General features: G+C 37.8%; 2 protein-coding genes across 2 annotated transcripts; both read left to right on the plus strand.

Moving 5' to 3' along the window:
* Positions 1-13,652: 13,652 nt before the first annotated feature.
* LOC135606655 (cytochrome P450 71A9-like) lies at positions 13,653-17,461 on the plus strand. The gene is made up of 3 exons (XM_065097710.1): positions 13,653-14,027; positions 14,108-14,508; positions 17,350-17,461. Exons 1-3 carry the CDS (start codon positions 13,653-13,655, stop codon positions 17,459-17,461), a joined length of 888 nt encoding a protein of 295 aa, XP_064953782.1.
* Positions 17,462-23,263: 5,802 nt separating this feature from the next.
* LOC135606450 (cytochrome P450 71B10-like) lies at positions 23,264-25,044 on the plus strand. Its single transcript, XM_065097481.1, has 2 exons — positions 23,264-24,214; positions 24,295-25,044. The coding sequence occupies exons 1-2, from the start codon at positions 23,312-23,314 to the stop codon at positions 24,913-24,915; spliced, it is 1,524 nt and encodes a 507-aa protein (XP_064953553.1). The 5' UTR covers positions 23,264-23,311; the 3' UTR covers positions 24,916-25,044.
* The last annotated feature ends 875 nt before the right edge of the window (positions 25,045-25,919 follow it).

Genomic DNA, 25,919 nt, shown 5'->3' on the forward strand with positions numbered 1-25,919 from the left:
CATAAATGGATTACTTAAGTTTACAAGCCAAACTTTCTTTTCCCTTTTCTATGAATCCTTCAGGTTGTTCCATATAGATTTCCTCATCCAGATCGCCATTCAGAAATGCTGTTTTCACATCCATCTGATTCAACTCAAGATCATAATGAGCTACTAATGCCATAACAATTCTCAATGAGTCCTTTTTAGAAACTGGAGAAAAAGTCTCATTATAGTCGATGCCTTCCTTCTGAGAAAAACCTTTGGCCACAAGTCTGGCTTTATATCGTTCGATATTACCCTTTGAGTCGCGTTTTGTCTTAAAGACCCATTTACAACCGACTCTTTTACAATCATTGGGCAATTCAACGAGATTCCAGACATCATTCTGGACAATTGATTTTAACTCTTCTTTCATTGCATCATACCATTTTTCAGAATCGTTACTTTCTATGGCTTGTGAAAACGATAAGGGGTCTCTTTTTATTCCTATATCATAATCTGATTCTTGTAGATATACCACATAATCATCAGAAATGGCATGTTTCCTTTTCATTTGAGATCTTCTCAAATCTACCAGTTGTGATTGTTCTACAAGATTATCAGCGGCGACATCAACATCATGTGAGAGTTCTTCGATGTTATTTTATTGTTCACCCTCATCAATACTCTCATTGATTTGGGGAACAACAATTTCTCGGACAGGAGATGATATGGGAGAATTAACATGAATCTCCTTAATATCAAAATTAACCTTTCGAGATTTTTCACTCCCACTGATTTCGCCATTTTCTAGGAATTTTGCATTACCAGATTCTACTATTCTTATACTATAATTAGGGCAATAAAATATGTATCCCTTGGATTTTTCTGGATAACCAATAAAATATCCTGAAATAGTTCTTGGATCCAATTTCTTTTCATATAGATTGAATACTCTTATCTCTGCAGGACACCCCCATATATGTAGATGTCTTAGACTAGGCTTCCTACCAGTCCATAACTAAAAAGGAGTCGATGAAACTGACTTACTAGGAACCCTGTTCAAGATGTACATAGCTGTCCTAAGAGCTTCACCCCACATCGACTCAGGTACAGAGGAATAACTCATCATGCTCCTAACCATATCCATCAGAGTACGATTTCGCCTTTCAGCAACACCGTTCTGCTGTGGCACACCTGGTAATGCATATTGAGCACAAATACCCTGTTGTTCTAGGAATCTAGCAAAAGGACCAATATTCTGACTAGCTCCATCATATCTGTCATAAAATTCACCACCTCTGTCAGATCTGATAATTTTAACTTTTCTATCTAATTGTCTCTTAACCTCATTTATGTATACTTCAAGAATATCAATGGCTTGAGACTTTTCATGTATTAGATAAACTTTGTCATATCTAGACAGATCATCTATAAATGTGATGAAATATTTTTCTCCACTAAAACATGGAATATGGAGTGGTCTGCAGATATCAGTATGAATAATCTCAAGGAGTTCTTTACTTCTTGTGGCATTTTTCTTTATTTGTTTAGTTTGCTTTCCCTTAATGCAATCTATACAAATATCAAAATCAATGAAGTCTAAATGTTCCAAAATATTATCCTTCACTAATCTTTCAATTCTTTCTTTGGAGTTATGCCCCAATCGTTTATGCCACAATATAGAAGATCTTTCATTATTGAAACTACGTTTCAATCCAACACATGATTGCAGGGTCATTAGTGTCTTTGTAAACTCAAGATCCAAATTAATTCTGTACAAATCATCACACAGAATTCCAAAACCAACTTTTATTGAATCATAAAACATGCTGAGTTTGCCACTACCAAAAGAAAGATAATATCCTAACTCATCAATTCTAGAAAGAGAAATCAAATTTTTAGAAATTGTAGGGACATAACATGTGTCAACAAGATCCATCGAGTGACCTGTCTCTAAGCATAGACGATAAGTTCCATTGATATCACTTTCGCTTTAAGACGATTTCCCATAATGATGAATCTTTCATGTTCTTTTGGTTTTCAAATTGAAAGAAATCCCTGCATGTTATTTATAACATGAGTTGAAGCACCGAAATCTATCCACCAAGTGTTAGAAGGAACTTCTGTAATGTTTGATTCAAAACATTCAAAGGTCGAGTTAATACCTTTCTTTTCGAACCAAGTTTTGCGTTTAATGCAATCCTTCTTCACATGTCCTTTCTTGCCACAAAAGTGTTGGGAAATCATAGGGGGGGCGACATCATATGCGCAGCGGAAGAACAAGAAAACAAAAATCCCCGATTCCCAAAAGGATGTTCATCGTCGTGCGAAGATTGGTGCGCAAAATCCGCAAAAACACAAAACTGCGTATAGAGATTGTGTTACCTAGGGAGATCGTATATCCCTGTTTCCTTGCAGATCCTTAGGAGAGGGTGAAGGAGGTCAAGCGTCCTCCTCTCTAGCGGTGATCCACACAGCAGGGTTGCGACGACGCTCCTCAAAACTCCAGGCCTACTCTGAGGTGGAGAGGGAGAGGAGAATAGGAAGGGCAAGCAAAGACTCTAGCCTATGAGGCTGTGAATCCCTCCTATTTATAGAGATCCCGTGTCAAAACCCTAATGGGTCCTTTCCCTAGTGGGTATTGGATCTGCATCCAATAAGACAAGGGCTCCGTCGGATATCTCATATCCGAACCTCTACTCATCGCAATGCCTACCATATGTGTGTGACCCTCTAGGCCCAATATCGAGCTGGCCGTGAGTCATACCTGTCAGAACTCCTTCTAACTCAGTGAATTATTATCTCTGTAATAATTCACTCGACTCATCGACTACGGAAGTACTAGGCCACTACGCCGTAGTCCCCAGACGATACAGGGGAATCCAATCCATTGGACCTGTCTGTCCTCAGTTACCATGTACCTATAGTCCCTCATCCATCTAATATCCCAGAGACCGTATATCGAGCATGGTGCTGTTAGACCCATACGGTTTCTACTCGAGTCTCGCTCTAATCGGATTCTCCCGGAGAACTCTTTCTCTCTCAACCCGAATGACCCTGGCCAGGGATTTGTCTGAGCAAGAACACATGGGATATTCCTCTCATGATACCGAGAGTGGATGATCCTCTATCGACACTCAATAGCCCTCGTAAGGTCGACTACCACTCCCAATGACCAGCTGTACTAGATCTGGGAACAGCCAAACCTATAAGTCTGGTATCAAAGAGTGGAGCACTCATACAGGACATCCTTGGTGTCTCAAGTCTAAGAACCAGATACACCACTAGGACTACGGAATCGTTGTCTGACAATAAGGCATCATCAACCATCCAGCATTCCGTAAGCGGATCAATCAGTGAACTCATTCTCCAATGAGCACCTGTACTGTATCCCTAGTGTCCCTACACGAGCAGCTATGAGACCAGCTGCATCCATCATATGGACGGGTATACAGCACACCAGTCTATCCGGTTATCACGATATCCCTCTCGAGTAACCTATGACCGGGATTATTTAGGATATGTGTTTAAAGGTGAATCGATCTCATTATCGTGATCTCATCACGATCCGATTCCCATTGCACAAATCCAAGGACATCACAATATATATGCATTTATGCAATAGTTATAAAGTGATATACGCCAAAATATAATAAGCAAAAAGATTCTGTATCAAGTCACACGTGCCATCACTCACGTGATTGGCTTGCTGGGCACTTATGACTAGCAATCTCCCACTTGACCTAAAGCCAATCACCTATGTGTCTGATCCCCATCAGACCCCTGTGACGCTCAAAGACAATCTGAGACAATGGCTTTGTTAGTGGATCTGCAATGTTATCTTCGGATGGAACTCTTTCCACTGCTACATCTCCTCGGGTTACGATCTCTCTGATAAGGTGGAACCTCCTCAGAACATGCTTATATTTCTGATGAGACCTAGGTTCCTTCGCTTGAGCAATTGCCCCGTTGTTGTCGCAATATAGGGAAATCGGCTCCTCACTATCCGGCACGACTCCCAAATCTGTGATGAACTTCTTCAACCAGACTCCCTCCTTTGCTGCATCTGATGCAGCAATGTACTCCGCCTCTGTGGTCGAGTCAGCAGTGGTATCTTGCTTGGAACTCTTCCAGCACACTGCTCCTCCATTCAAGGTGTACACATACCCTGAATTCGACTTGCTATCATCGACATCAGACTGAAAACTTGAGTCAGTGTAGCCTTCAACCTTAAGGCTATTACCTCCATATACTAGTAAAAGATCCTTAGTCCTTCTCAAGTACTTAAGGATACACTTTACTGCTTTCCAGTGCTCCAAGCCTGGATCCGCCTGATACCTGCTCGTGACACTCAGAGCATGCGCTATATCAGGCCTAGTACATAGCATGGCATACATGATAGACCCTATTGCTGAGGCATAAGGTATCATATCCATGTTTGCCCTTTCTTCTGGAGTCTTTGGGGACATACTCGTAGAAAGCGATATCCCATGTCTCATCGGTATGAGACCTCTTTTGGAATTTTCCATGCCAAACCTTTTGACAATAGTTTCTATGTACCTGGACTGGGACAAGCCAAGCATCCTTTTGGATCTATCTCTATAGATTCTAATCCCCAAGATATAAGATGCTTCCCCTAAGTCCTTCATGGAGAAGTGTCTAGATAACCAAGCCTTTATTGTGGATAGCATTCCTATGTCATTCCCAATGATGAGGATGTCATCCACATATAACACCAAAAAGCTAATAGCGCTCCCACTTACCTTTCTGTATACACAAGGCTCATCTTCGTTCTTAACGAAGTCATAAGATCTGATTGCCTCATCAAATCTTATGTTCCAACTTCGGGAAGCTTGCTTTAGTCCATAAATGGATCTAAGCAACCTACACACCTTATCTGGGCAGTTCTTGGACACGAATCCCTCAGGTTGCATCATATACACCTCCTCCTCCAGGTTCCCGTTGAGGAATGCGGTTTTCACATCCATCTGCCAGATCTCATAATCATAGTGTGCTGCAATAGCCAATAGAATTCTGATGGATTTTAGCATTGCTACGGGTGAGAAAGTTTCGTCGTAGTCAACACCTTGCCTTTGACGATACCCCTTAGCCACTAGCCTTGCTTTATAGGTCTCTACCTTTCCATCTACTCCGATCTTTTTCTTAAAGATCCACTTGCAACCGATGGGTACAATACCTTCGGGTGCATCAACTAGGTTCCAAACCTTATTGGAGTACATAGAATCCATCTCAGAATTCATGGCTTCTTTCCACTTCCCGGAGTCTATACTCATAATAGCCTCCTCGTAGGTCTGAGGATCAATATCCTCTACATCCTCTGCTCTAATATGTCCCACATATCTCTCAGGAGGATGGGATACTCTATCAGACCTGCGTAAAGTTGAAACTTGTGTATTAGATACCTGAACAGACTCGGGCTGTAGAGTGGTGCTTGAGCTTGGTTCTCCAACCTCGCTCAATTCTATCATTCTCCCACTGTCTCCGTCAAGAATGTGTTCCTTCTCAAGGAACACTGCTCTCTTAGCTACAAAGACCTTTTGGTCCTCGAGATGATAGAAATAATACCCACAAGTTTCCTTGGGGTATCCCACAAATTTACATCGCCCTGTCCTTGATTCTAACTTATCGGGGTTGTGTCTTTTAACATGGGCAGAGCAGCCCCAAATCTTAACTACTTTAAGATCAGGCTTCTTCCCTTTCCATATCTCATATGGTGTAGACACCACCGACTTAGTTGGAACTTGTGTATTAGATACCTGAACAGACTCGGGCTGTAGAGTGGTGCTTGAGCTTGGTTCTCCAACCTCGCTCAATTCTATCATTCTCCCACTGTCTCCGTCAAGAATGTGTTCCTTCTCAAGGAACACTGCTCTCTTAGCTACAAAGACCTTTTGGTCCTCGAGATGATAGAAATAATACCCACAAGTTTCCTTGGGGTATCCCACAAATTTACATCGCCCTGTCCTTGATTCTAACTTATCGGGGTTGTGTCTTTTAACATGGGCAGAGCAGCCCCAAATCTTAACTACTTTAAGATCAGGCTTCTTCCCTTTCCATATCTCATATGGTGTAGACACCACCGACTTAGTTGGAACTCTGTTCAGAAGGTAAGCTGCGGTTTCTAGGGCATATCCCCAGAATGAGATGGGTAGGTCAGCGAAACTCATCATGGACCGTACCATATCTAATAATGTACGATTTCTCCTTTCAGAGACACCATTGAGCTGAGGTGTATAAGGAGGTGTCCATTGGGATAATATCCCATGGTCCTTGAGGAAGTGAGTAAACTCTGTACTTAAGTACTCACCTCCTCGATCTGATCGAAGAGTTTTGATACTCTTTCCAGTCTGGTTCTCCACCTCATTCTTATACTCTCTGAATTTCTCAAAGGCCTCGGACTTGTACTTCATTAAGTACACATATCCATACCTTGAGAAATCATCAGTAAATGTAATGAAGTAGGAGTAACCTCCAATGGCATGAGTTGACATGGGTCCACATACATCACTATGTATGAGTTCCAACAACTCAGTGGCTCTCTCTCCAGTTCCACTAAATGGAGAGTTGGTCAGTTTTCCACGAATGCAAGGCTCACAAGTTGCATATGACACATAGTCGAATGGATCTAGATATCCATCATTTAGCAACTTTTGAATCCTTCTTTCATGGATGTGACCTAGCCTACAATGCCACAGGTATGCACTGTTCAACTCATCTCGTTTCCTTTTGGACACATTTATATTCATGATATGTGGAGTGGTGTCTAACATAAATAAACCATTATGCAATGTTCCTTTCGTGATGATCTTATCATCTAATAATATCGAACAACCATTGTTCTCAAAAACAAATTTATATCCACTAACTGTTAAACATGAAATGGAGATAATATTTTTGATAATAGAAGGAACAAAATAACATGCATCTAATGCAATAAAAGCTCCACTAGGCAGATGTAGGGCGACCTCGCCAACAGCTAATACAGCAACTTTTGCTCCATTACCCATCTTGAGGTCCATCTCACCTCTCTCTAGTCTCCTAGGCCTTGCCAGAACCTGCAACGAATTGCATATATGATAAGCACTACCGGTATCTAATACCCATGTGTTATCATAAGAGTCTGACAAATGGAGACTGATCATGAATGTACCTGAAGCTTCATCAAGCTTTTGTTTCGCCCTTTCTGCAAGGTACTCTTTGCAGTTTCTCTTCCAGTGCCCATCTTTACCACAGTGGAAGCACTGGCCTTTGTCCTTTGTTGGGTCTTTCTTAGCAACCTTTGCTTTACCTTGTTTGCCCTTGCCCTTTCCCTTCTTAAGGGACCTTTCTGCTTTCCTTTTCTTTCTGGTCTCACCAGTGTAGAGAACTGGCTTCTCTTTCTTAATAGTACTCTCTGCCTCCCTCAACATATTGAGGAGCTCTGGGAGAGTCACCTCAAGCTTGTTCATATTAAAGTTCATTATGAACTGTGAAAAGGAATCTGGTAGGGACTGAAGCACAATGTCCACACACAAGTTATCCTCTAGGACCATTCCTAGACCTGTGAGTTTCTCTATCCACTCAATCATCTTTAGGACATGGTTCTGAACCGGTGTCCCCTCAGTCATCCTAGCGCGGAAAAGGCTCTTGGATATCTCATATCGTTGAGTCCTTCCCTGTTCCTCAAACAATTTACGGACATGTAGGAGAATGGATCTGGCATCCATCTTTTCATGTTGTCTCTGTAACTCTGGAGTCATAGAGCCCAACATATAGCACTGAGCAAGAGTGGAGTCATCAATGTACTTCACGTAGCGAGCGATCTCATCCTCGCTTGCCCCTTCTTCGGGCGTAGGCATCACTGTATCAAGGACGTACACGATTTTCTCCGCTGTGAGAACAATTCTCAAGTTACGGAGCCAATCCGTATAATTTGGACCAGTGAGGCGGTTGACATCAAGTATGCCACGTAAGGGATTTGAAAGCGACATTTTCTGAAAATAAAGATGTAGCAAAAATGAATAACATGCAGATTTTGCAAGAAATAAACTATCAAGATATGGACTTCTATCTTAATATGCTCCCACTATTTTACTAACGAGTCACGCGACACCCTCAGCACGTGAAACGGAAGTCTCCGGCAGACTTCTAGTGGGGATCAGGATCCAATCAGCGTCTTAGTGTAACCTCGAGGGACTCGACCAATCACACTAAGCCTAAAAGGTAGACAACTCTTGCCGATCACAACTCCTTGTGATTCCCGTCCTGTTCGGCCTCCGAATCACCATGGCCTCGAGGGACTCGACCAACCATGATGCTCGGTTAAGTCAACACCTTCGTTACAAGATGAGTCTGATTTGATGATATACCCTCGAGGGACTCGACCAAGCATATCATGCCCTCAGGTCACCGGTGACATCTCTATGTCGTAAGCAAGATAGCGAATCGCGATATAGGTGAGTCTCGAGGGACTCGACCAACTCAACCTACACCGGGATTCGGTTCCTACTCATAACGATGGAAGGCCACGTGGGTCAATCTAATTGCCTCACGTTTACCGACTTAATATTATCGAGAGATGTTTCTATGATTTGGTCTCCTAATATGACATGTCACACATATACATATTTAATATATATCTACATCGCATGCAAATATATATACATATCTAGTATGTGTATAAGCAATCACACCAGATGATCATGGACCACAACCTAATATGATTAGGCCCGAGCCAGTAGGCCTAATCACTCACATCAAGATCTATGTGTGCAACGGTGCATCTCCATGCCTTGTGATCGTCCATCTCGTCCTCGTCGGTTCCATCGACATCTTGATGCATCTCCATGCATCACGATCGTCCGTCTCGTGGGTCCCGCTATGGCTTCCACGCTCCCGCTGCGCCTCCTCATGTGATTACAACTTAATCATAGGCATGCAGGCCCGACAATAAACGAGAAATATAATGGAGGTTCGCAGACCTCAATAATAATAATCACAAGTACACACATCACACGGTCCATGATCATCCGTCCACTCATCATACATCACATGTATAAATAATCATCATCATGTAGGACTACTAGATAATAATAAAAATAATAATCAACTAAACCTTTTAATTAATTAATATTTTCTGAAATCAGGGATATATAGAGAATTTCTCAATTCCTAAGGGTATTTTCATAATTTGGACAAAAGACAGAAACTGGAATTTCTCAAATTCCGAGGGGCAAAACTGTCTTTTGCGCAGAAAACCCTAATACCCTTTCCCCTTTTCGCTGCTGCCGCCGCCGCCACCCTGCCGGCGGCGGCCTGTGCGGCGGGGCGAGGGCACTGCCCTCGCCTGCAGGCGGCACGCCCGCTGGCGGCGATGCCGCTGCGGGTGGGCGCCCTCTTCGGGCGCCGCCGCCTCCGCGGGCGGTTCTGCCCGCGAGTCAGTGCCCGCAGGTGGTGCTGCCTCACTGGCGGCCGCCCCTGCGGGGTTTTTGCCCGTGGGAGCAGCGGCCACAGGCGCCGCTGCCCTGCGGTGCCTCAGCCCGCGCTGCTGCCCCGCGGCGCCTCTGCCCGCGGGCTCAGTGGCCGCAGGCGCTTCTACCAAGCGGGCTCCCAGCCCCGCCGGCCGCAAGCCTGCTGCAAGCAGACCGCCGGCCGGCTGCTGCAGGCACAGCGCTTGCGCATGCGCCGGCGCTGTGCTGCCTGGCTGCGGCTGCGGCTGCGGCTGGCTGCAGGCATGCAGATCGAGGGCAGCAACTGTTGCTGCCCTTCCTTGCTTTTGCGTCAACGATTTTGACGTCAATATTCTTCCTAAACACAACACACGCAGTTCAAAAACCAATCATTCGCACGAACAACCTGGCTCTGATACCACTGTTGGGAAATCATTGGGGGGGCGATATCATATGCGCAGCGGAAGAACAAGAAAACAAAAATCCCCGATTCACAAAAGGATGTTCATCGTCGTGCGAAGATTGGTGCGCAAAATCCGCAAAAACACAAAACTGCGTATAGAGATTGTGTTACCTAGGGAGATCGTATATCCCTGTTTCCTTGCAGATCCTTAGGAGAGGGTGAAGGAGGTCAAGCGTCCTCCTCTCTAGCGGTGATCCACACAGCAGGGTTGCGACGACGCTCCTCAAAACTCCAGGCCTACTCTGAGGTGGAGAGGGAGAGGAGAATAGGAAGGGCAAGCAAAGACTCTAGCCTATGAGGCTGTGAATCCCTCCTATTTATAGAGATCCCGTGTCAAAACCCTAATGGGTCCTTTCCCTAGTGGGTATTGGATCTGCATCCAATAAGACAAGGGCTCCGTCGGATATCTCATATCCGAACCTCTACTCATCGCAATGCCTACCATATGTGTGTGACCCTCTAGGCCCAATATCGAGCTGGCCGTGAGTCATACCTGTCAGAACTCCTTCTAACTCAGTGAATTATTATCTCTGTAATAATTCACTCGACTCATCGACTACGGAAGTACTAGGCCACTACGCCGTAGTCCCCAGACGATACAGGGGAATCCAATTCATTGGACCTGTCTGTCCTCAGTTACCATGTACCTATAGTCCCTCATCCATCTAATATCCCAGAGACCGTATATCGAGCATGGTGCTGTCAGACCCATACGGTTTCTACTCGAGTCTCGCTCTAATCGGATTCTCCCGGAGAACTCTTTCTCTCTCAACCCGAATGACCCTGGCCAGGGATTTGTCTGAGCAAGAACACATGGGATATTCCTCTCATGATACCGAGAGTGGATGATCCTCTATCGACACTCAATAGCCCTCGTAAGGTCGACTACCACTCCCAATGACCAGCTGTACTAGATCTGGGAACAACCAAACCTATAAGTCTGGTATCAAAGAGTGGAGCACTCATACAAGACATCCTTGGTGTCTCAAGTCTAAGAACCAGATACACCACTAGGACTACGGAATCGTTGTCTGACAATAAGGCATCATCAACCATCCAGCATTCCGTAAGCGGATCAATCAGTGAACTCATTCTCCAATGAGCACCTGTACTGTATCCCTAGTGTCCCTACACGAGCAGCTATGAGACCAGCTGCATCCATCATATGGACGGGTATACAGCACACCAGTCTATCCGGTTATCACGATGTCCCTCTCGAGTAACCTATGACCGGGATTATTTAGGATATGTGTTTAAAGGTGAATCGATCTCATTATCGTGATCTCATCACGATCCGATTCCCATTGCACAAATCCAAGGACATCACAATATATATGCATTTATGCAATAGTTATAAAGTGATATACGCCAAAATATAATAAGCAAAAAGATTCTGTATCAAGTGACACGTGCCATCACTCACGTGATTGGCTTGCTGGGCACTTATGACTAGCAAAAAGAAGCACTTTACAATAAAGGCTTTCTTTTCATTAGTCTGTTTAACATTTCCAAACTTAACAAATCTCTTTGATGGATGATGCTTCAACTTTCTTTTCTTATTACCACCTCCTTGAGTAGTCGTCATGACATTATATGAATTTTCCTTCCTTAATCTCAATTCTTCCTGAATACACATGCTAGTCAACTCATTCAAGTCCCACTTATCCTTATTTGTATTGTAGTGAATCTTAAATGGGCCAAACTGAGAAGGAAGAGAATTGAGAATAAATTGCACAAGGAAAGATTCATCAACATTCATGCCTAATGTTTTAAGTTTTGCAGCTTTGTCAGCCATATTGAGGATGTGATCCTAAATTCCTCGAGTACCATCATACTGAGCCGTAGTCAGTTCTTTCATCAATGTGCCAGCCAATGATTTATCAGATTTAAATCTATCTTCAATAACCTTTAAATATTCCTTTGCGCTAGTTGCAATCGATAATGAAGTCTTTATGTTATTTGCAATTGTCATTCTTATGAACATTAAACTAAGCCTATCAGATCTTTCCCAAGCCTTCATTTCATTAACTTGTTCTGTAATACTTTCATCAGTCAAGTCTGCAGGCTTTTCAACAAGTAATGCTAGATCAAGATCTAATACACCCAATGTGAATTGCACATGCTCTAACCATTCTGAATAATTTGATCCAGAAAGTTCAGGACATTAGAAGCATAAGAATGTATATGCGGAAGTACCTCTGCAAAAAGATATATAATAATATTAATGCTTTGAGTTTGTCAAAAATTGATGAACTATTGATATCATCTATATTACACCTTTGGATGAAATATTGACATATATAGTGTTCACTCAAGAATATTTATGGAGGACTGGTACCATCCTTGAGGAATAGGTATTGTTACCTTTGGGTATACAACCCTAAACTACAAGAATTTCCAAAAATAATATCATCCTACCCCATCATATAATTATTTGAATTAGATTCTCCTTTAGGATTATCTAAATCTCCTAATTATATGTGCAATTATGAATATTATTTCCTTAATATCATTTAGGACTAATTCTTTAATATTATTTTATAAGTCATTAGTCCAAGTCACTTTGGTGGCTACAAGACTAATGCAATGATATAAAATAAAAATGTCCTATAAATGATAAAACTTTTATTGTAATTCATATCACAAAAGTCTATCATCCTAGGCCACTTTAAAAGTTACTAGTCAGATAAAACTTAAGGAGATGAATTACAAATAACATTCATCAATTTCTTTAATTTTGCCAAGCAATTCAATAATAGAATAACAATAATAATTATTGAACATTAATGCTAAGCAATTCAATAATAAAGAATAATAATAATTATTAAATATTAATGCAAAATAATTCAATAATAAATAACCATAATAATTATTGAACAATAATGCAAAACAGTTCAATAATAAAATAACAATAATAATTATTAAATATTAATGCAAAATAATTCAATAATAAAATAACCATAATAATTATTGAACAATAATGTTAAGCAATTCAATAATAAGAAAAATGATAATCATGAAAATATATAAATCATGCATTTATGTGAAATGTGAACATTATTTCACAATTTCAAATATATACATATGAATAAATATATAAAAGTCCAAAAACAATTATTGAATTTTAATTTTATTTATTATATGTAAAAAATCAATAATTTATATAAATCATGCATTCATGTGAAAGGTATACATTATTTCACAATTTCATATATATACAGGTGGATAAATAAATAAAATTCTAAAAATAATAATAATTGGATTTTAATTTTATTTATCACATGTAAAATCAAAAATTCATATGAGAAAATTATAAAATAAACCATAATTTATATTTTTTTTAATCAAAAATTAAATCCAATCAAATAATCAAAATATAATTATGATTAAAATTAATCATAATTATAATAAATCATATTTATCAATTTATAATTGAGAATATGAATTAAATTTCTCAATTTTTGATAAAGTGGGGAGGGGCTGAAGCAAACTTACGGTAGCTACTATCTCACTTTTGTCCTCGCCAGAGATGGCTAAGTGCTCAAGACACACGACCTGAGTGCTGCAGTCGGCCTTCGCTCCCCTCGTATTCCAAAATTTCATACGGTCTCTCCGACGTCGCCTTCATCCCATACGGAGAACGATGGAGGCAGCTTCGGAAGTTCTGAACCGTCGAACTCTTCGGCACCGGGAAGATCAACTCTTTTAGGGACATAAGAATAGAAGAGATGGAGCGAGTGACGAAACTGATATGTTCTCACGCTCGCGCTTCGACCATGGTCAACCTGAGCGAGTTGCTGTTCTCGCTTTCCTGCAATATGACATGCAGAACTGCCTTAAGCTCTGGCTTCGACGATGGAGGCGACATCCAACTCCACGACAAGCTCAGAGAAGCCCAAGCGGCGTTAGGTGGCTTGTTTTTATCTGATTACTTACCATTGTTGGGGTGGGTTGATAGGCTGAGTGGGATGAGATTCAGACTTGAAAGGGCCTATCTTAAGCTCGATAGCATCTACCAACGCCGTATAGATTACCACCAAGATCGATTCAGGCAGCAAGGTAAAGAAGATGGAGACGTCTTAGATGATTTTCTCCGCATGCAAAAGGATGAAGAGGGTCTAACAGAAGACCACATCAAAGGAGTGCTCATGGTAGTTGATGCCACCCTTTTCACAGCATCCAGTTCTTGTAAACGCCTTTTCTCTTTCATAATAACCAAGCTCAAGTGCAGAATATTTTCATTGCTGGGACAGACACATGCTCGGCAACCGTGGAGTGGGCGATGGCGGAGATCATCAGACAACCTGAGCTGATGAAGAGAGCACAAGACGAGGTAAGAGGATGTGTCAGAAGCAAAGGGGAGGCGGAGGAGAGTGACCTTCACCAACTTCATTTCTTCAAGTGTGTCGTCAAGGAGACAATGAGGCTGCACCCTCCCGCTCCGCTGCTAATTCCTAGGGAAACCATGCAGCACTTTAAGCTTAATGGCTATGATATTCTACCCAAAACATGGATGTATGTGAATGCTTGGGCAATAGGAAGAGATCCCAATTCGTGGGGGAGGCCTCATGTCTTTGATCCACAGAGGTTCATGCATGACTCCATGGAGGCAAATGGGCATGACTCCAAAATGTAAGTAATAATTTAATTCTTATTTTTAATTTATTTTTATTTTTTTAGAGAAATATAATATTCATTTCTTATACTTCACACAAATAGGATGTAAACTATTTATTTCCTAAAAATCAAATCACTCATTAAGAAATAAATCAATTAATAATTTAATTGATTAGTAAAATTTCTAATTTATCCAAAAACCAAATTTAATTATTTCCTTAACTATAATACACAATATAAAAGTTAATAATAAGGTAATACATTATTTATAGTAATTAATTGATATTAAAGGACATTATCGATGATTACATCGAGAGAAGGTCTTTATCAACGTATTAATTGTACGTTGGAAATAATCCAACAAAACCTTAACAAAATGCTTGAATGGAGGAACCCATTTTCTCTTAGAAATCATCCACTAAGCTGTTAAAGTCGAGTGATAACTTGAACTGAAGCTGTTAGGGTATATATCACTGTGATGTAGCGGCATATCAATCAGTTTTGGACAGGACATAGAGGGATACACTCTTGATTACCATATGAAGGTGGATTGAGCATGGTATTCATCAATGTGCATACTTGACCTATTTTTGGACATCTTTGGATAAAATTTTAATCAGCATATCCTTATCTGATCAATTCTACATTGGATGTGAGTTAGATTACAATTACTAGGTTTTTGAATTTTAGTTGAATTTTGAAAGTAAAATTACTCGCTTTGACACAAGCGATAATCATAAATAATGGCAAACTCAAATAACGAATTTGATGCCAATGAAGTAATCATCTATAAAGATCATTAGGATGATGTCGGGATGATGACTAATAATGCCTTATAATCATCATCAGATGATTTAAATTTAACGATATTACATGTATTATACTATTATGTTATATTATGGATATAGATGGAAAGTCATATCTATATGGCAAACAAAAGATTGGAGACTTGAAAGAATGAGATCTCATTCCTTTTTTAGAATCTCCCAAATATTACGATTCGATAACGTAACAAATAGTCTGATAACAGAAACAAGAGTGAGTAGAAAATGCAACATTCGAGAATGCAAAGAAAACAAATGGAGTGAGTTTGTACCGACGAAAAAGCAAAACAATTCAGTAAAGAAAAGCCTACGAAGTTGATGGAGAAGAGAGTGGAAAGAACATTATTGAAGTAGATAGAGATAGAATGAATGGCTTTGTTTTCCATAATTTCATACCAACATGTAATTCCTATATATATATATATATATATATATATATATATATAGCACACGTGTAATCCAAGAAATACACCAACATAAACACACGTGATATGATTTGTGACTGTTTCAAATACAATTATCCTTGTTATATCTAATATAATTTGCTAACACCAATTGGTGCATTGGTTACTTTTCATACACACATACATTATATTAAAAATAGTAAATTTGTATTAAAAAAATAAATATCCCTGGTTACATTTAACAGCTTCCAAGAGGACCTATCCTTCACTCCTTATGACACAAAGGTTATTGCAACAACAGCTTTCTTCATTGATAAAACAACCCCTACATGCAACCAACATCCATCATCATCTCTAAGAAGAAACCAAGCCCCACCAACAGTTGTATTACCCTCAAAGGAATCGTCTGACCTAGACTCCCTCGTACTCATTTACCCCCTTACCCTTTGTCACATGAACAATCACTTAGCAAGAAATTGAGATAGATAATGATTAATGGTGCATTTGAAAACATATTTTAAATATATATTGAGAGTGCAATCATATTTTAAATATAAATTAATGATTGATAATTTTTTAAAATCATATTTGACCCGAATACTACATTGCAAAATACTCAAATGATGATGCTACACACTGAGGTAGCATTAATATTTCAATATTTGTGTGATACTAATAAAATTTTTTAAAATTTGTAAAGTACATTATGATATTCTCTAAAATTCTAAAATTATCATTATATAATTGACATTTATTTTCTCTCTCCTTCTATCGATTCTCCACTAACCAACATGATTTATCTTAAAATTTTATTTATTTAGTTTTAAGAATTATTTTATTTATATGATTATGTTTTTTATTTATTATATAACATACACAATTTTTTATGAGATTACGTATATTATATATATATATATATATATATATATATATATATATATATATATATATATATATATATATATAGTGAAAAGAATTGTGTGACTCTATATATATATATATATATATATATATATATATATATATATATATATATATATATATATATATATATATATATATATATATATATATATATATAGTAAAAATCTGACAGCTTTTATATTTACATACAAACTGAAAACAAAAAAAATAATAGTTAGGAATCCAACTAAGTCTGAGTTCTTATCTATAACTTAACCGGATTAGGTATGAATGTACACGATAGCTAATCATTGATCGGCATATTACTCATACGGCATGGCATTAATTAATTATGGCTCTTTCTGAACTTTGAGGACGGTATGAGGTATGAATGTACACGATAGCTAACCATTGATCAGCATATTACTCATACGGCATGACATTAATTAATTATGGCTCTTTCTGAACTTCGAGGACGGTATGAGGTATGAATGTACACAATAGGTAATCATTGATCGATAGATTACTCATACGACATGACATTGACTAATTATGGCTCTTTTTAGACTTCGAAGACGGTATGAGGTATAAATATACATGATAGCTAACCATTGATCAACATATTACTCATACGGAGTGGCATTGAGTAATTATGGCTTTTTTGGACTTGTGGATGGTATGAAGCTATATGTCCATTAATGTTTCTTTTGGATTGTTTCCTTCAGGTGTTTTTGCCAGCTCGGTAAATTTGTGCTTCTACCAACTCGGTTTTCAGCAAACATAATGCTTGGGGCTTTCAACTTGATGTTTGTCTTAGAGATCTCTCCAGGAGTTTGAATCTAAGTTGAATTGATCAGACTATCACACATTGTGGTTGCATCAACAAGTATGTATACATACGATCAACTGTTTCATTTGCTTTGGTTAGCAACAACAATAAGTGCTATTTTTGGCACATTGTCAATTGTTTTGATACTGCATTTACTGTACTATTCCTTTGCTGAATTCATGATATATCTGCAGCCATCAATATAGAGAAGGACGCTTTATGCATAGAATTATTACTACATGACTTAACGTATTCTAATGGAATAAGAATCTCGCAAAATAGGTCGAAGTATGGTCATGGCTTTATGCATAGAATTGTTGACCATGCTCAATCCAACTTCTTTGGCGTTTTGTGGAACTGTGCTTCCATTGATCATTAAGATTATACGTATGCCGATGCGTCCAGATCACAGCGGAGCCTACATCCAGAAAAATGAGGTGTCCATGCAACAGTGATGATCGTAAACAACTTGGCCTTCTCATTGGTCAATCTATGATTCAACATAAACATGAGATAGAATTGCTTTGCGTTCGTTGGCTTGTGAAACATGAAAAATGTGTGAAGGCAACTCACAAGCAGCATATGCGTTTTTTTGTTAAACAAGGATAGAACATCCTAGAGATGTCTTCTCCAAAAGGCATTTGAACTATGAATATAATACATTAGGACAAAAAGATGGTCGTGGAGATCCTTCTTTCCCTCCCGCAAGTAATGTCCTATGTAACGTTAGTATAAAGGTCAAAAAAAAAAAATCTGACGATCCTTTTTCCCCTCCCGCAAGTAATGTCCTAAGTATGTAACGTTAGTATAAAGGTCAAAAAAAATAAAATCTGACCAATTTGAAGGGGTTAAATAGGATCAAAGAATGATAATTGTGCCTCCAATTTTGAGAGAGAAAACTTTTGCCGGATTACTGTCCTGCTACTGGATCTTATTCATTGATTAAAAAAAAAGACAATATATAAAATCTTCCACAATTTATGAGAAAACAATACATTTATTTTTTTTTTATATTGCCATCATTAATTGGTGGATACACCTATTTATAGATCAAATCATTTTTGAAGAAACTTATTCATATGTTTGATTACATTTTTGAAGAAATTAGTGAGACTGGAGCATTCTATCAACTCGATGACTATAAAAACTGACCTGGAATATCAAGATTGATAATGGAATGTGATGCTGAGATTCTAACCAAAATAAAAGATTTTGAATTAAATTAGGAATACTCTAAGTTTACTTGATGGAATTTTTTTTTTTTAAGTTGATAGGTTTATCGAGTTGATAATGGAATGTGATGGATTTTTTAAGTTGATAGATATATTTTATTATTTCTAATATTTATTGAAAATATATTATGTTATCAATTGATCCACTAATTAGACTCATACTGGCTGACTCTGATCATAATCATGACCAATTAATTATGCTTTATAGGTTGACTTTTTTTTGGTTCGAAGAAAATTTAGGACAATGTTCAATCAATTATTCTGCCCTACTCCCTCCGTCATCTTAAAATCTTGTGAAAAAGAAAATGAAAACAAGACCATGCAATCTCCCCTCCAGGCCCCATTTACCACGGCCTTTCGTTCTTGAGCGTGAGATGCAGCTATAAATAACTAGGAAACCATCGCAAAGCACAAGCATGGCACTTCCTCATATGATTGGAGCTCAATTGCCGGAGATGCATTCTCCGATGGAAAGCCATTTGGCCTATGAATATGCTATCAACTTCCGCGTGCAGCAAGCATGCTATCAAACTGATGAGGACAAAAATTATGTTGAAATATGCTATCAACTTGGACTATCAAGATTGGTAGTGGAATGTTATGCAGAGATCATAATCAAAATTTTGAACGAGGAGAATCCTCTTGTTTTCTTTGGAACTATATTAAGAATATTGAGTGTAAATTCTTTTATGTATTCGCAGTAATCATTTGCTACCTTATTCGCATGCATCTATTATTCTTTTTTAAAAGAATAAATAATAAAGATATGATTTAAATTCAAGATCTTAAGATAAATTATCAAAATCATTGCCAAGTAGATTTGATGTCAAATTCTACCAATTTTTTTTTAATATAGATAAAATTAGCTGGGTCTATTTGTGCTGCTTGAAGCATGGTTTATACTGTACAAACTAGCACTATAATAAAATTTGATCTTTCAATGAAAAAAGTGAGATTTATTGTGATTAATATTTTGTTGATTAGAAAATTAATGTTAAAGGGGCTTGGATTACAATATGTAAACTCACATATAGTTACAATAATAAAAAATTAACTCAGAGTTGTTTGATTATAGAATAAATAATATTAAAATAAATATTCACTAGTGTTAAGGTGAGAGAGAGAAGAAAAATTAAAAGTCAAAAACAAAAACAAAAAAAACTAAAGATCAATAATCAACAATCAATAAGATACTTAAAAACGATTAATGTAGTTCAACAACTCTCACCTAAGTCGGTAGTGGAAAATTAAATTTCTCAATATATGAAATTAATTATAAGATACTTAAGTTATCCTACTCACATGTACTCAAGCAAAAATTAAATTTCTTATTATATGAGATCAATTATAAGGTTTCTATTATAGTCATCTTCTTAACGGAACTAGCCATAGAAGTATTTAAGACACACTCTCGAGTACTACAACCAATTATTTCTCATCTCCTTTATTAAGTTTATATGTAGTCGCTTCGACATGGGCTTCATGTCATATGAAGACCGATGGAGGATTGAAATATACGATCGACTTTGACTTGAGCTTTTGTTAAAATAATTGAATTTAATTAAAATAGAACAAATAAGTTGAGAAGAATATATATTCTTATAAAAATTAAAATAATTTAAGTGCGAGCTATCACTCGACCTTATCAAATAAGTGGATGATTTCTATGAGAAAATGGGTTCCTCCATACAAGCTTCTTGTTAAGGTTTTATTGTATTCTTTCAATTTAACTTGTATGCTAATGTACAATCAATGGTACCTTGATAAAGACCTTCTCGAGAGGTCAAGAATTCTCAATCTACCTTATTGGTGGTTTGTGAAACTATGCTTATCAAGATTCAATACCTATACTCGGGACCTACAACTAAAATTATGATCATAAAAGCCTTGGCCAACACCTTGCTTAAATCTTTTGTCCACCTACAAAAGAAATCTATAGTTCCAATTGGATTTTATCCTTTTGGCATGTGAAACATCATCTATTAAGGCATCTCACAGTTATCAGACCACATCTGTCGTTAGAGGAAGTAATAATACTTCATCAAGGATTAGATATTTTGTGTAAACATCTAAAAGAAATCTCCAGAAGATACTCAACCTGTGTTGTCAAAAGTAGATGGCTCTTTTTTCTTTGCCCAAGTCATGGCTTGATGGTAGAAAGAAAGGTACATATAAATATATATATAAAGAGGATATGTTTTCTTGTCCTTAATTAAATAGATTAAAAATTAAAAAGAAAGAAGGACAAGTAAGTTTATATGTCCTTGTCTAATGATTTCCTAAGAGAAATTATATATATAGGACAAAGAAAAGGTCTAAACAAAGAAAATAATTGAAAGAATGAAAGACACAAAGGACACTTACTGATTATAATACTACCATTGATTTCTAGGTACAACTAATAATAAAAAAATTTATATTATAAATAGCTTACTCAGATAATGTGCTAGAGTTTTAATATAACAATATAAATATAATATGATAAGATAAAATAACTTTATCTTTGTATAAAGTATTTATAGTTGTGATATCTAATTAGAGATCACATAGTTCTATAGCACCCAAGTCTATGGTAATCAAGTCTAAAATTATAGCTTAAGATATTTAAAAAATTAATAAAACTTTTTATATGTTTATCTGGATTTATTCTTGCCGTCTTAGATTAGATTACTATTTGAGGAAGGGTCACACTCAAATATGATCCTCCCTTTATTGTACTAATTCTATCATATTACATCAACATTTTGATTAAAACATTTAAAGATTTATTTTAATGTAAGGTAAAACATTTTTGTTTTTAAGGTTATGATATAGTTTAGAAGGGCTTTGTTCGAATATATCATAATGTTAAAGGAACGAGTTATAGATATAATGTTATAGACTCTAATACTATTTATAAGAAGAAGATTCTTTGATACTGATAGATAACTGATAAGAAAGGAATAGCTAATTGTGAGGTGGTAGGAATATAGTGGAGAAAAGCCCTCATAGTCACTTACATTTTCACTTGATAGTCACTCACATTTTTCATTTGATACAATTTCTCCACACACTTATACAACATGGACCCCTTATCTATATATAGGGGATAGATGATAATTTCAAATCACATATATCAAGTATTCTCATAATTATCTAGAGATATTTCTCTTCTCAAAGTATCCTCATTCATTCTATGTTTAATCAGGTCATAATTATTTAAATGATCTTTTAGTTATCTAAATAACTTCAAATATTCTAATATATTGGATTAGAAATTTAAAAATATATTTAATTGAATCCAATCTATTAGTTTCTAGAAAATCGGAATAACAAATTGGTTGAACCAAATTGAGATAATTTTGAAATGCTAAAAAAATAATCAACAAAATATTTGTTTTTGAGTTTTCACCACTAATATGTGGAAAATATACTTAATTGAATCTAAAATTTCTGGAAAATCAGAATGACAAATTGGTTGAACCAAATTAGGATAATTTTAAAATACACCCAAAATGATAAACAAAATATAAACCCGAACACTTTTCTTCATCTTATTAGTCTGGCCAAGCATAGAAATATGAGAGTTCCAACTGGCTTTATCCCTTAACTTGTAAAACATTGGACATGTACATTGCAACTCACATCCATCATATGACATCTATTCTTCATCCATCAGATGATGGATGTTTTGTGCAAATATCCAAAAGAAATGATTTACTATAGAGACTCGATCAAATGACATTTGTCTGTGCATGTCTTTAGACCAAAGTAGAGGCTTCTTTTGTCCTTGCCCAAGCAATGCATATAAAGAAAGGATTTACATGTTTCCTAATCCGCAACGCATGTGAATCAAAACTTATCACCCAATAATGCATTCTTATGTAATAGGACAAAAAAAAGGTTGGGGGGGGGATGGAACGAGCATTTTGATTAGAAGAAGATCAAAGCTTTACTTTATTAGAATTATAATTTACAAATAAAAATTATTCTAAAAAAAATCCTATTTGATATAATCCTGATAATTTATAATTAATTTAAGTTCTTTACATATTTTTGGATATTTTTTTATTAATGATATTTCATTAAATATATAGTTCAATTAATTGATCAATCAATTATAAGAAGATCCTAATGACAAGAGCTTACTATTGGACCTAAACCTCGTAATTATGAAATCATAGGCCAATAGTGATGCCTGGGGGATTTCTCTGAGAAAGCTTCCAAGTTTTTATTTTTTCCAAAGGCGTCCCCTATTTTAATTTTTTTCAAAATGATACTCCTAATTCGAATATTATTGAAGGCAAAAAACCATTTAAAGAAATATTATTGAAAACAAAAAACTATTTAAAGAAACATCTTTTGAAAAAAAACAAAAAAATAACACATGATTCTTTGGTGACAAATTGGTGTTTGCTTGGGAGGTTGGTTTTCCCATTGGAAGATAATTTTGATCTAATTTTTCTTGCTAGTTGGATATATAATTATCTTATCTATTATTTTTATTAATCTTAAAAGAATAAAATACTTGTTGTGGAGCAATTCATATGAAAACAGATCAACTCAGTAGTGTCACCACTATAAATCAGCAGGCGCTCCTACCATTCCCTTGTCAACATAAGTGAGCTACCATCACAAAACGCAACCATGGCAGTTCCTCCCCTCCTGCTCTCCTCTCTCCCTTCTCTTCTCGTTGTTCTCGCACTGCTGTCTTCACTTCTACTCGCAGGTCGGAAGGCGAGAGGTGGCTCGGCGACCTGGAAACTCCCTCCAAGCCCACCCAAGCTCCCCGTCATCGGCCACCTCCACCTCTTGGGGAGCAGCTTGCTGCATCGCTCCCTTTGGGAACTCTCCAAGAAACATGGACCTCTCATGCACTTGAAACTTGGTCGAGTCCCCGTTGTCGTTGTGTCCTCGCCGGAGATGGCTAAGGAAGTGCTCAAGACACACGATCTTGAGTGCTGCAGTCGGCCTTCGCTCCTCTCCTTTTCCAAGTTTTCATACGGTTTCTCCGACGTCTCCTTAACCCCATACGGAGAACGATGGAGGCAGCTTCGGAAGTTCTGCACCGTCGAACTCTTCAGCGCCAGGAAGATCAACTCTTTTAGGGACATAAGAAAAGAAGAGATGGAGCGAGTGACGAAACTGATATGTTCTCACGCTCGCGCTTCGACCATGGTCAACCTGAGCGAGTTGCTGCGCTCGCTTTCCTGCAATATGACATGCAGAACTGCCTTTGGCTCCGGCTTCGACGATGGAGGCGACATCCAACTCCACGACATGCTCAGAGAAGCCCAAGCGGTGGTCGGTGGCTTGTTTTTATCTGATTACTTACCATTGTTGGGGTGGGTTGATAGGCTAAGTGGGATGAGATCCAGACTTGAAAGGGCCTATCTCAAACTCGATAGCATCTACCAACGCCGTATAGATTACCACCAAGATCGATTGAGGCAACAAGGTAAAGAGGACGGAGACGTCTTAGATGCTTTGCTCCGCATGCAAAAGGATGAGGAGGGTCTAACAGAAGACCACATCAAAGGAGTGCTCATGGTAGTTGATGCCACCCTTTTCACACCATCCAGTTCTTGTTAACGCCTTTTCTCTTTCATAATAACCAAGCTCAAATGCAGAATATTTTCTTTGGTGGGACGGACACATCCTCGGCAACCGTGGAGTGGGCGATGGCGGAGCTCATCAGACAACCTGAGCTGATGAAGAGAGCACAAGACGAGGTAAGAGGATGTGTCGGAAGCAAAGGGGAGGTGGAGGAGAGTGACCTTCACCAACTTCATTTCTTCAAGTGTGTCATCAAGGAGACGATGAGGCTGCACCCTCCCGCTCCGCTGCTAATTCCTAGGGAAACCATGCAGCACTTTAAGCTAAATGGCTATGATATTCTACCCAAAACATGGATGTATGTGAATGCTTGGGCGATAGGAAGAGATCCCAATTCGTGGGGGAGGCCTCATGTCTTTGATCCAGAGAGGTTCATGCATGACTCCATGGAGGCAAATGGGCAGGATTTCAAGCTCATACCATTTGGCGAAGGTCGAAGGATCTGCCCCGGTAAGAATCTTGGAATGTTAATGGTGGAACTTGTGCTTGCCAACCTCGTCTACTCCTTTGATTGGCATTTACCACCTGGAATGGTGAAGGAGGACATCAGTATGGAGGAAGCCCGTGGTGGTACTGTACATAGAGAGTATGCTCTTTGTCTCATGGTCACCAAATATGATGCAACAACAGCCTGAATTGCTTGTGCATGTTAAAGTAGTAATATGTCTAAGTATTTTAAATGATACGCTTGTATACTTTACAAGTGATTTAAATGATTAGTACTAATATGTTCCTGTTAAGCTTGAATAAAGACAGTCATATGTGTCGATTTGTGCAATTAAAACATCTGGTGATATCTTCAGTTTGTGATTTATTGTTTCATGAAAAGAAGTGTGTGACTATATTTCATAACTTTTGTGGTTGAATTGTTCATTTTGAGAAAAGAGTATACTCCAGCGATAAAAAATCTGAGAGCTTCTATCAGCTAAACGAAACAGCACCTTCTGTCGAGTGATAAGAATTGAGACTTCTCTTAGTGGGATTATGCCATGGCATTGACTAATTATGGCTTTTTTATTCCTTCAGGCGTTTCTGCCTTTGAAGTAACTACGAAGAAGACAAGGTAAATTTGTGCATCCGCAAGATTGAGTTCAAGGATACAGAATGCTTGGGGGCTTTCAACTTGACGTCTGTGTTAGAGATCTCTCAAGGATTTCAATCGGAGTTGAGTTGTGGCCCTACTAAAATACTATTCAAACTTAAATAATTAAAAATCTCAATATGGCATTAAAAACACGAAAATAGGTTGGATTAATGGATTTGATTGGACATGGCCTGGTTAAAGGTTGCTTGCAGTTGTTGAATTGTGTTATGAAGATATCGAATTCAATTGAACCATACATAAAAAGAGAAAATATTAGAAAAAAATTCATATATTAGTCTCAAAAAGAGATATTGTTGAGCTATAAATAGGAGTTGTCCAAAATCTTTATAACTAATTTTTTAGGTTAAATAGGTCAGAGAAAATGATTAAAAAACTAAAAATATTATGTCATCTAATTCACTCGTTCACATCTACTCGTTGTTAGAATATTTTAGTCCAATCATATCAACTAAACTGAGCGAAACTAATGCAAATGAAAGTAGACACCAAATATGATCTAAAAATTTGAACATTAAATCATGAATCAGAATCAGA

This window comes from Musa acuminata, chromosome BXJ2-3 (genome assembly GCF_036884655.1).
Source record: "Musa acuminata AAA Group cultivar baxijiao chromosome BXJ2-3, Cavendish_Baxijiao_AAA, whole genome shotgun sequence".
NCBI lineage: Eukaryota > Viridiplantae > Streptophyta > Magnoliopsida > Zingiberales > Musaceae > Musa > Musa acuminata.